General features: G+C 33.1%; 1 protein-coding gene across 1 annotated transcript; it reads left to right on the top strand.

Moving 5' to 3' along the window:
- The first annotated feature begins 3265 nt into the window (after positions 1–3265).
- On the top strand, positions 3266–3993 carry LOC18054641 (auxin-responsive protein SAUR50). The gene has a single exon (XM_006452814.2). It carries the CDS (start codon positions 3327–3329, stop codon positions 3705–3707), a length of 381 nt encoding a protein of 126 aa, XP_006452877.1. The 5' UTR covers positions 3266–3326; the 3' UTR covers positions 3708–3993.
- Positions 3994–13287: the final 9294 nt, after the last annotated feature.

Below are 13287 nucleotides of genomic sequence, written 5' to 3'. Positions count from 1 at the left end.
GTATGAAATGTGAATAACTCTATGTTATAGATAAGGTCTCATCTATAAAAGAAAATTGTGTCAGTAACCTTGTAAAAGGATTTCTTTGTATTTGGCCCTCCAAATTAATTTCATCTTTTGGCCTCCCAATGTAAAAACTCTAGCTTCTCCTCTCAGAATTTGAAAGCTTTCTTAGAGAAAAACTTTCGTTAAGTAAATAAGTTTGTTATAAGCAGTTAACAGAAGTAAAAAAAATTCTAGCCGTACATAAAAAATATATAGTAGTGTTTCTTTTTTAAAACATTAAATTACAATCTAATGATATCACGAATAAAAAATTTCAAGATTAGTGGTGGAACAAGAATTTAGTTTGAGAGGGCATATATAAATAATGGAGAAATCATAAACTCATGTAAGCGACTATTATGAAAGTAATTTAACAGCCAACTAATATCGGCAACTACATTTACACTAAATTAGAAATAATAATATTACATTGCTGCATAATGTTTTCATGAAAATCGACTGCTGCGTTGTTAATGGTTAATTTTCGAGGCCTAAAACAGAATGCTGCATGTCTAAGGAGAAAGGTCAGGAATCCTCATCATAGGGGAAGTCCATCTCATTTGTTCCTTAACATCTTAAAGCCCCCCAGGGCAGTAGAAAATATCCGAAGAGGAACAAGTAGGTGATGATTGACAGCGGAGACCATGAATTCAACCTAAGCCATACTGGGTTTTGGAGTTTCTCCTAAGCCAGCTTAGTTTTTCCTAGGCTTGATATGACAAGGCCTCCACTACATTTCACCAACTCGATTAACCTATAGACCAATAGGTTTGTTCCAACTAATCATCCTCCTCTCCAAATAAATTCTAAATAGTCTCCTGCTGGTGAAAGTTACAACGCCTAAATTGGTCGTTCCAGGGAGACCAGTAGACATGCCTAGCCCCTAAAAAATCAAAGAGCATCAAAATTCAATGAGGTACCTAAAATTCATCAAGGGAATGCCACTTTTCAAGTAACTTCAGTCCCTAACAAACTCAAAGAGACCAAATATCAAAAGAGTAAATATGCGTGTATAGCTATATGGAAAATATTACAGGGGCTCCAATATTTGAATAGAACATACATGTATCATTTTACCCTAATTGAAGAGGGGCAGGACCAATAAGTCTCCCATGTGTCCACATAGACTCAAAGACGTCCTCAGGGGCACCTCGGTTAGGTCAAGTTTATAAGTAAAAAAGATCTCCTTCCTCATTCTCATCTTCTTACTTTCAGTTGTTACCTATTTACTAAAAGATCTTCACTACTTTCTCCACCCTAACTTGACTGTCGGAGTACCGTTGCCGACCACCACGAATTCAACTTCTAACAGTGTCTTCTTTTGTAAATCCCTAAGGCACTTTCCCCACTTTACAGATGCCTTGAGAGGAAGTTCCTCCGACGTCCCTTAAACACACAAAAGATAATCTTCTCAAACATTTTAGCTCGTCAACAATGAACTAAAACATATTTCATTTTTTTTTAGAATGAAATTGTACTAATTACTAAACATATAATAAATTAAATTCACGTGGGAAGGTATGGGTGTGATTGAAGTTAATTTGATATGTTGACGTGGTTCACATATTTAAGACAAGCCGAGTCCATGTGTTGCTCACATGCATATGCTCACTCGCCGCCATGTGTCTTTATCGAAGTGTTCCATTGTATTAAATGGAATGCCAAATTAAATGTACATATATTTCTAGTAGTTCTCGAGGATCAGAATTATTGATGCGACTTTAAATGTAACATGTTTTTTATGTAGTCTCTAAGGATGTTATACAAAACATATTGTTTTGGAAATAAAAAAAAATATTATTTCTTATTTTTTAAAAAATAAGATAATTTTTTATATTTTTTTTTTAGGAGGAAAAAAAACATGATATGTAAAACACACGAATGCAAGGTTGCCAATAGTTTCTAAGAAGTTATACACAACAAATACAAACAAAATAGAAAGTTTGTAGTGTTGTGTCTACAATTTTTTGTTTTCCTTTTTTCTCCGGGATATACAAAATTTTTAAACGGCTTTGCGGCGATAAAACAAAGTTCTAACTTGCAATTTCCAATATAAAAACCTTGAAATATACTTAAATGCTTGTCTTTGAAGAATCTTAGGAATAAAAAATTAAAATTAGTTCAACATTATAATATTAATGTATATAGAGAATATATAGATTTTCGTATTTATGATTTGAATTAAAAATTTAGGGTAGTTACCACCGTTTGGTCCAAATTCTAGAAGAGGGAGCGCCCCATGTCTCTCTTATCCCCTTATACTTAATTATTTTACCTTCTCAAAATTTCTACAAGAAAAAAGATTTAATAATAATTGGAAGCAATAAACTAGGAAAAAAAATAGTATACGTAATTGCATAATAAATAAAAATAGACACTTTTTCAATAACCAGCACTTTTCCACATGTGTATCGCTATCAGTAACAAATCTGAACAAATAAAAAAGGATAATAAAGAAGAGTAGCATAAAAATAAAATCGGTTAGTTCACAAAGAGAGAGAGAGAGAGAGAGAGAGGAATCGATGACCAACAACTTTCCAGTTGGTATGTGAATGAGGACAAAATGTTGGCAAAAACCCCTTATCAATTTCTCGTTTCATATTACTACTGCTCAATTGTCTTTTTTTTTTTAAAAAAAAAAAGATTATTTATTAAGAAAATTTTAATTACTAAATTATCGTGAATTTACAGTTAATTATAAGCTTTCTTTTGATGGATTTACAGGTTCAACAATTTCTCTGTTTCTATTTTTTTTTTTTTTTTTGGTTCTCGGTTACTTTCTACTTAAGAGTAAAACTCGTAATGATGAAGTTCATTAATTAAAAAAAAAAGTCAAGAATTTACCTCCTACGGTAAATAATAATAATAATAGTATTATGGTTATTTTGTAGATGAAATGAGTTTAAAAAGTGATGCGATTCGAAAAACTGTTGTGAGAAAAAGTGTGATTCCGGTTAAAAGGAATTCAGCTTTACCTTCAACAATGAGTTGCACGAAACGCTAGAAAAGAGCATCTGGTGCATTGCCTTGCCTTGCCTCGGTGCATGCCGCCGTTATCACGTTTCACAAAACACTGGGCCCCCCATTTTGTAACAGCAACCTTTACGAATTTCCCATTTCACCCCTCTCCCTCCGCTTCTTTATATTCGAACCTTCGCTCTTCCTTCTCAGCCCCAAAACAAACACTCACATCTATTTCTCTCTCTCTCTCTCTCCCCCCCCCCCCCCCTCTCAGAGGCATTTTCACGAACGCATCACAAACATTTTATTCTTTTTTCGAAATGGCGAAAGGTGGCAAGCTGATGAAGCTCAAGTCAGTTCTGAAGAAGCTCAACTCATTCAACAAACAAAACGGCAGCGGCGGAGGAAGCTGCAGGCCCGGCATGAGCTCCGCAGTGGCCGCCGCGGACGATTCCTCCGCCAACTACTCGGGTGATCTTCACCCCGTTTACGTGGGAAAGTCCCGGAGACGATACCTCGTCAGCTCAGACATCATCGACCACCCACTCTTCAAAGAGCTCGCCGAACGCTCCAGCGACTCGTCAGACGCCGTCCACGTGTCCTGCGAGGTTGTCTTGTTCGAGCACTTGCTTTGGATGCTCGAAAATGCCGATCCCCAGCCCGAGTCTTTAGATGAACTCGTTGAGTTCTACGCTTGTTAACTGCTCGCTCTCAAGCTCAAGGGTGCATGGTAATATTAAATTGGTGGCGTGGGGTGGGGTGATTCTGTGAGGTCACCTGCATGGTAAAAAAAAAAGAAAATCGCTGTAAATGATGTAATTGTAATAATAATGATATGATTAGCGGAGTACTTATAGATGATAAAAGATACATAGTAGAGAGTGGATGAACGGTGAGGAATTAACCCATGTATTTTTATACCGGCTAATCGCTAGGCCTGGTGAGAGACGGAGGGAGATCAAATCATTGATATATTGTTCTTATTTATTTATGTATTCATTGTTCTTTCTTTTTTCACATTAATTAAATTAATATAATTGTGTGTTCATTTTCTATGATTTTCCTTTAATTTTTTTTTTTAGAAACTGTTGTTCTTCAATAATTATTCTAACAATGTTGCTTTAAGGTGATGTTGATACAGGAGTCGATGAGTCTTTATCTGAAACAAAAATTTACAAAAAAAAAAAAAATTATATTAAAAAAAAAAGTACATCAAATATTGGGCTCCCCCAAGTTTTACATTTGTCTTCCACAATGAGACAAGCACTTTTTTCAAGTGAAGACTTTTGAAGTACAATCTGTAAAGGAAATTTGCCCCATATAATTTTCCTTTCTACAACCTGCAAGCTTATGTAAATCATATCAACTTAAAAGATTCAAAGATTTGGTATTTTGGTAATGATTAAGTCTCATTCACACTAAAGAAAACACACAGTCACATTATGGCTTTATTTACAGTGGCATATGATAGTATATTTTGTCTTAGTTTAACTCTGCTTTTTAATAGAATACAGACGACCATTTACCTAAAACTAATTAAAATGAGAAGTTAAAAAGCTTCTCAACTTTACCTGTTAGTATGAAGATATACAAAATCTCCATGCAAGTGTCAGTGCTTGGTTTTGATTGTAACGTGACATCAACCCCAGTGACTTGAGATAAGTTATAAATTATTTTGTTGTGTACAACAGAAACAGCAAATCTTTACCAAAATATTTTCGCAGTTGTGGGTGCAAATGGGGCCTCGGTTTAAAAACTACCTTATCAGTGAAGTAGAATAAAAAAAACACCAAATTCTATTATAAACAACTAAAGGGATTAGTGATAGAGAAAATATGAAAATGGCGAATTTTTTGCAGAAAATTTAAACGCAAGGGTAGCTGAAAAGAGTGCGGACGGACAGCAAGAAGTCAACAAACTGTGGAAGAAACCAAATTAAACCCTAATCAGCAAACTTCAAAAGAGAGATTAGACTAATTACGAAATTGATTTTATAATATTATTCTTGATCTATGTATGAATGACAAGTGTAATAGTTTAGAATACTAATGATTAGGTTGTTAGGGAGATTCTTCTTTAATTTTGAATAAGTCGTCGAGATATGCCTACGCACACGCTTTAAACAATTGTTTATATACTTAGCTAAATTTTGTTTAATTTTGTTGTTGGTTAGGCACAACTTTTTATAAGTGGAGGACACGAAGTTTTGTCAATGCAAGCATTAGCACTACCTGCAACGCGGTTACGCGGTGCCAAGCTGCCAATATGGCGACCCGTAAAGCTCTGCTTCTCTCCTTTTGCACACCACCTTGGAGGGTGATTTTTCTTCTTCTTTTTTTATTTGGTCTTAACCACGAGGTATTCTGGAGAGGGCCCCAACTGTGAGAGACACATTTAAGCCCGTACCACAACCCATACTAGAAGTTCCCGCTCGAACCGAGAGGTATAGGTTCTCCCAACAAAAGCGATTTCCCTGCAACTCAAACTGGAGAGCAAACTCAATCAAGCTACTTAAGGGGACTCCATTGCCTGTGGAGCCAACACTTTGTTGGTAGGGTGATTTTTCTTTTAATTAAACGACTAATGGTCCTTTAATAAAAATAAATTCTTGATGTTTATTTAATCAATATGTTGTGTTAATAATTTGAGATGTTGATTCAAATTGTCTATTTTAGTTTTACGTACCTAAAGTCTGTATTGATTATATATGACGATTATATTTCATAATTAAGTGGAAGATATTTAAATAAGTCAAAACAAACCATAAGTCAGATATTTAATTTTGAACAATCTCTCAATTAAATTGAAGATCATAGGTCAGCATTTACATTCTTTTTTTTTAAATTAATAACCGCCAAAGAGGTAGGGGTTAGGTGGGACCCCTATCTGTCATATAAATCAATAAAAAATAATTATATTAGGAGAGTAATATAACCTAAAACCTCCTAAAGCATATATAAATACATAAAAGTAAAAGAGAAAATACATCATCCATTGACACAATAAACCAACAATCCTATCGTCTGACATAAGGAAAAGTTTACACATCTAAATGAAGAATGCCAGATAAGCTCGTAGGTAGATCATGAGCACATAAGAAATGCTGGCTAGCCCGGTGAGAGCAAGCCCAATTGGCCAGAAAATCAGCAACAGATGTAGCCTCCCGAAGCACATGTCTAATCAAAATGTGAAAGGAAGATATCAAAGCGTACACCCAACGTAACAAGTAAACATAATCCCAACGAACAAAGCCCTGAGAGTGAATCTAAGAAACCACCGTGGTTGAGTTTGATTCTACCTCAAGTGCAAAATACCCAAGTTGAGTAGCGAGCACCAACCCCACGCAAACAGCAATAAACTCATTTACATTCTAAATAATCTGAAATCATAATGTAACGGTTTGCAAAATTAAATTATTGGAAGTCAGAGCTTGCAAGACAGTCTTTTAATCAAAGTTTATTCGTCCAGTAATAAATATGACGGTAGTCTACTCTCTCTCTTATCAAAAATTAACATTTCATTATACTATTATTCTCATCCAAAAGCCAATCACGAGAATGATCCACATCATCTATTGACACATATAAATAGAATTATACTTCGATGTGTAGTCATCACCATATCTTAAAATACGAATTAATGTGATGATGCTAAACAGTCTAATGTGACTAATACTATATAGTATTAAATTGTATATAGTAAGAGACCAATGTCTAGTCTCAAATGCTCATATTAAATGTGTATAGAGAACAGTTACAAGTACATATATAACCTTGTAGTATTTGTAAAATTACATGAAAAGGTATAGCACCAAATTTAGAACTTCGTTGAAGAATGAGAAATAAATAAATTCAATATCAAAAACACAACCAAAGAATTTTTTTGGCGTAAACTTTATATCTTAAACGTACTAAAATTTGCTCTAAATTTAAAAAATTCTCCATTGGTAACGATATCCTCCTGTACAAGTACAGCTGTTATTGTTGGTGTAATATCATAACAAAAATCCACTAATTAGTACAAACGAAGAAATTAAGAAAATAAATGTACGACAAACGAAACAGCAACAGTCTTACAAATGAGCGGTCTACATAAATCCAAGAACCGAAAATTAAAAGAAAAAATTATCGGGCAAGACCAAACTGGCCTTGTGGTTTGATGTCGGGATCGAAGAAGACGAGCAAGCAAGCATCATAAAAGCCGCTTTTCGCGGCTTTTTTTTTTTTTGAGAGGTGGCGCCCAATCAACTGACAACAGTTGCAGTCCTTGTCTTTTTGTGAAAATTAATATTTACAAAAATAAACTAAATAAATTACAAACATTAAATGAAGTCAGTCAAAAGTTGGGTACGGAGACCAGCCCACGTGGGAGTGGGTCGTGAAATCGGATTTTGGTTCATCTTAAACACTCGCCTCCTCGGCCTTCACCTCACGAGAGGCCATGTTACGCAGAGAATTTTTGTCCCCAATTTTGTATTCTTCTAATTTCTAGCTATTAATCATTTATCAAGATTTATATTCCAATATTAACTTTTGTTGTTTCTTCATTTATTATAGTAGCAATATGTACACATACTGCAGCTTAATTCTCTCATTTACTAACTTTTTGCGATGTTAAAAACACAAAAAATTATATAATGAGCTTTCTTTAACCGTAAATTTTAAATTTTCATTTGGGTATTGATACCCAGCTACAAAAGACAAAACTTTAAGAACTTTAATGTGCTATCAAACTATTGTACATATTATATTAATGTTCGAATACACTTAGCTTAAGTCTGTGTTTGTTAAAATTCATGTGTCCGCACCTGATTTTTTTTTAAATTTTTTTTTTTGATAGTGCATGTACCTTCACTTATATGGAGAATTGGTACAAGAAAGAAAGACCCATATTGCTTGTAGGAGGAGCTTAATGACAAAACAATATCATATCCCAAAGCTGAAGCAGAAACTGATGCAAATGAATGGAACCAAATGATGTAGAGGAATAGCCACTTCGGCCTTGGCCGAAGTGGTGGGCTGCTGCCCTCACAAGCATTGTGAGGGCAGCAGTTCTAGCCCCCACAAAAATATTGTGGGGGCTAAATATTCTTTATACTTCCAAAAAATCATTCTTCCTTGCGAAATGCGAGTGGAGTATGGACATTCCTCTCCTGTGAGGGGTTATTTGTTTGGGCATGTACTTCATAAAATTCAATGTCATAATATAAGTCTCAATTATGTATATCTGATTGTAAATATCAGTATAATATCTCTGCTACAATAACAGTTGTTGTAAATATCTGTGTAATGCAGTAATCTGATGATTAATCAGTATTCAAAAAAAAAAAAAATGATGTAGAGGAATGGAAGCGAAGTTAAAATTTCCTCATAAGGCCCCCACGGCATATTTTGAGAAACTGCCACTTGCAAAGGACAAAATGTATACCGTGAGAAAGTAAGTGCTGTTGCTACCCAGCTTAAAACTTGCAGGACTCTTCCCATAAGTCTCCATGCTGCCATGCAGTCAAATTTAACGACCCAAAAGATGAAAGTCCCAGAACTCAGAAGATAAAACTTGTTTTGGCATCGAAAGAAAATGACTACTACAGTTAGCTTGTATGCAATGCATGAAGAAGCAGCTAGCTAGCCATGCATGCACAAGAACTCAAGATATCCAAATGACTATCAATAATTTGACTGAAGATTTTATCTAGCTCAAATGTCTTCATCGATGGTTCCACGAGTTTCTTTCACATAATTACACTATTCAATGAATATAGTATACCATATCCATTTTGAATCAACTTGGACTCAATATAATTGCTAATTCGGTAAATGTATCTAGCGTATCCTACTTTTGCACGATGCAAGTAATGAATAAATTATGTAATGATGTGATGAGCAAATTGCTTTAATTGTACGTCCCTTTTGAGAAAAATTGTATTTTTATGGGAAGTGTTCTAGCCACTAGAATCCAATAATTTTAGCAGCAATGGATGGACATGACATGTGGTTTCGTTCAGGTTTATTCAAAGTTGAAATTAATCAAAATTCCCACGTTCCCACCAAACAAAACAATGGGTTGGTTGCTTTTATTGGTTTGTATTCACTCTCTCTCTCTCTCTCTCTCACTCAAATTATACGAATCGAGCACACAGACATAAAGAGAAACTCAATACTCAATTTCCTTAAAAATTACAGATCATACAATCGTGTGCCTGTGTCAAAGAAGCATGCTAATTGAGTCCAGGAAAAGAAGGCGTAAGAAAGTTTTTGCATGTGAAGGAAAATTTGGACTGCTTTGACGTGGATCATGGTGATTAATATGAAGATGTGACGACATTTCTTTTTTTTATCATATATATAAATTGGCTGAGGATATATATTGGCCATGAGTTGGGACCTTTGAAATTAGGGGCACACCTCACTACTACAAAATTGGTCTTTAATGACGGTTTTAAAAGACATAAGATGACGGTTTTAAAACCGTCATCTTAGGCAGCGACATTAAAGGGGGTATATTTTTTATGACGGTTCAAAAACCGTCATTAAATGACCACTTATAATGACGGTTATTTTAAAAAACCGTCATTATATGTCATGGATACATAATATTTAATGACGGTTTTTTCCTAAAAACCGTCATTAAATGTGTATTTATAATGACGGTTATTTTACGGTTCTTTCTTAAAAACCGTCATTAAATGTTCATTTTTTAATGACGGTTCTTTCTTAAAAACCGTCATTAAATGTTTATTTTTTAAATTTTTTTATGATGATTTTTTTAAATACTCGTCATTAAATTACTATTTTTACATGACGGTTTTATATAAAACAATTATCTTATATCATGTTTTGCTACTTTTTATGACTGTTTATCAATTTATAACGATGGCTTTTATAGAACCGTCATATTTGATGTTATCTAAAAAAAAAAATTATTACAAGCATGCTTTAATTGTAATTTTCTATTTCACAAATATATTTTTACAATTATGTTTTTACAAACTATATCATATGCAAAATATTGCTTTACAAAAATATTAGATGTATAATCCTTCATACATCCTCAACAAAATGTAATACATTGAAATTCTTACAAATACTCTTCCAATATAACAAAATCAACTACTAACTAAGAATATTCTCATGCTCTTTTGTAGAGAACTTTGACAATCCTTCATCTTCAACAAAATCAGTGCTTGGATTTTCCATGTGCTATTTTTAACAGCATATAGCAGCATGACAACAGCAGAATAATTTTACAATTGTTGTTTTCTTTATAAATCAGTGGCAATCACAGCTTCTAAAAACTTCAGTATAAGAAAAGAATAATTAAATCCTCTCAATTGAGTTTGGGAGGAAGGAATACTTTTATTACATCAAAACAAAGTTAAAAAACAACAAAAACGATTGATGTTATGGCCCTTTTAAGGTTTTCTACCTATTATTGCCAGTCATAGAACTAAATACTTAACGAAACAAAGTTTTCTAAATTAAACATGAATTTCATAAAATCCACACCATAGAATTACATGGCAACGAAAAAGTGTTAAAACAAACTATAAGAACTGAAACAAACCTTGCAGATGATTGAACTCAATACTGATATCAAGCACACCAAAAATCTCTGAGAGAAGTAGCCATGTTTAGAGTCATCCAATGCTAGGTTACAAAACCATAAAAACTGCCCAGTCAAATTAATGAGATTTATAAGTAATAAAATGAAAATACAGAGAGAGATAGAGAGCAGAATGATTTGGCTCATAAATAAGAAATTTCAAATTCCTTCCAGTAATCTGACCTAGGTAGTGAACTGAGGATGGATTGGAGCATTAAAAATGGGATTCAACCCGGTGGTTGCTGAGACGGCACAATAATCCCAAGGTTGCGATGGTTAGGAAGTGGGCAACAATTAATCTTGGCTATTCTGGAGAGAAATGAGCGAGTGAAGGAATTTGGGTATTTGGGTATTTGGGAGAGATATTTTGAAGTGATGAAATAAAATGCCTAAGTCTAGAAATCGGCTTTGCTTTTTTTTTTTTTTATTATTCATGACCGTTTATGAAATAAACGGTCATGAATGAAGATGAATAATTTCCTCTTTAACCACGGTTCCTAAAATAACCGACATTAATACTGGGATTATATTTTAGTGGATATATAATGACAGTTAAGTTTAAAAACCGTCATTGTAAATATGTATTTTTAATGATGGTTTTTATAACAAACCGTCATTAAAAATAATATTAACATTTAATGACGGTTTTCAAATAAAACCGTCATTGTAACTATAAAATATTTTTAATGACGGTTTTTACAAAGAACCGTCATTAAAACTAACATTATATTTTAATTTTACATTTAATGACGGTTTTCGAATAAAACCGTCATTGTAAGTATAAAATATTTTTAATGACGGTTTTTATAAAGAACCGTCATTAAAAATTTTAATTTTACATTTAATGACGGTTTTAGATAAAACCGTCATTGTTAGTACTAATATTTTTAATGACGGTTTTTATAACGAACCGTCATTAAAAATTTTAATTTTACATTTAATGACGGTTTTCGAATAAAACCGTCATTGTCAGTACTAATATTTTTAATGACGGTTTTTATAATGAACCGTCATTAAAACAGCATATTATATTTTAATTTTATATTTAATGACGGTTTTTTAAAAAAACCATCATTATAAGTATTAAATATTATGACGGTTTACATAATAACGGTCATAAAAAAGTTTTAATGACGGTTATTTTTAAGAACCGTCATAACTTATGGGTCATTAATTTGAATTTTTGTAGTAGTGCCTGTACGTAGACCATTACCCTAGCTAGAAGGCAGCCCGATGTTGTTAGGCCAGCATGTGTGTGTGTGTGACAGTGTGAGTTGGAACCTTTGAAATTTGGGGCACACCTGTACGTACACCATTACCGCGTGTGTGTGTTGCACATGTGCGCGCGCACGTGTGCGTGCGTGTCTCTTAACATTGAGTGTCTTGTTTAAATTAGGTCAAAATACAAAATATTTATCATTCATACATATGATTCTTAATATTTTATTATTTACAATTAGGATGTTTATGCTACACATTTTTATTATTAATTTGATATTAAAATAAATAATACAAAATTTATATTTTAAAATGACGCGGTATGTGACATAATAATAGTATGAATTGTCATGTTTTAAGTGATTATTACCTTATAATCTTACAACCACATGGTAGATTATGGTGAATTGTATGAAGCCACGTGATACTTTGCTAAAATGATAAAGCTAACAATGTGTTTGTAGTTTTAACGATAAAACTGTTGGGAAAATATGCTCTTTAAAAGCATATGTGTTTATTTAATTGTAATAAACAATTTTTCTGATTAATAAAATAAATGAGGTATTTTATTCAAATATCTTAATTGCATTAATATTTGTATTAAAGTCCATTTAATCATATTATATGTATTTATGTGATCACCATGTGGATTCACAGAAGACATAAATACAAGTTATCTTATGATTAAATAAATTTAGTTCGCAGTTGATAAATAAAGTTGGGCACTTTATTTAGGTATAGACTGTAATAAATTCATTGAATGATTTGTCTTAATCATGTATGAATTTATTGATGTAGTACGACTACATTGAACAGGATCACATATGAGATTTAATTAACTTTGTAATAACTGTCAGACTTATTAAATCTCATAGGCGTTGATTTTACTGTAATCTTAATCTTGAGTTAATTATGATTTCATGATTGTGATTGTTATTTCATTTGAGTTACCAATGGGCACGACACATCCTTGTGGTCAAGATTACCCGGTATCTTGGTGGGAGCAATTATGAGTATTGGAGTTATGGATTAACAATATAGAATTTGTACAACACATCTCTTGATAGGTTTTCGGTACTTGATCATAGAATTCTCTGGCCAGAGTGTGTCAACATATTTAGTATGTTGAAAATGATCATTAGAGAAAATCAGTAAGGATCAAGGAATAAGATGTTATTAAATTGATTGGACAGTTGAGATATCAATTTAATTAACGATGTGGTACAAAGGATTGTGCAGTAAAGAAATCAATGTGGCTTGGGGCGAATTATTATTCGAGCATACAATTATGGAAGTCAGTTCCAATCTTTTAGTGGAGTAGATTTGGAATTAAATAATTGGGCTAGTTTAATTACAGGCCTAATTATTGTAGCCACTATTGTATGTTCCCAAATGATCCCCGGGTTAGCTCATTTAATTGATTGCACCACTGCTGGACTAATAAGCAAGATAACTAGCTAT

The sequence above is a fragment of the Citrus clementina genome, unplaced genomic scaffold (assembly GCF_000493195.1).
Source record: "Citrus clementina cultivar Clemenules unplaced genomic scaffold, Citrus_clementina_v1.0 scaffold_1, whole genome shotgun sequence".
In the NCBI taxonomy this organism is placed as follows: Eukaryota; Viridiplantae; Streptophyta; class Magnoliopsida; order Sapindales; family Rutaceae; genus Citrus; species Citrus x clementina.
The sequence above is the reverse complement of the archived record's forward strand: the minus strand, read 5'-3'. Positions and strand labels throughout refer to the sequence as shown.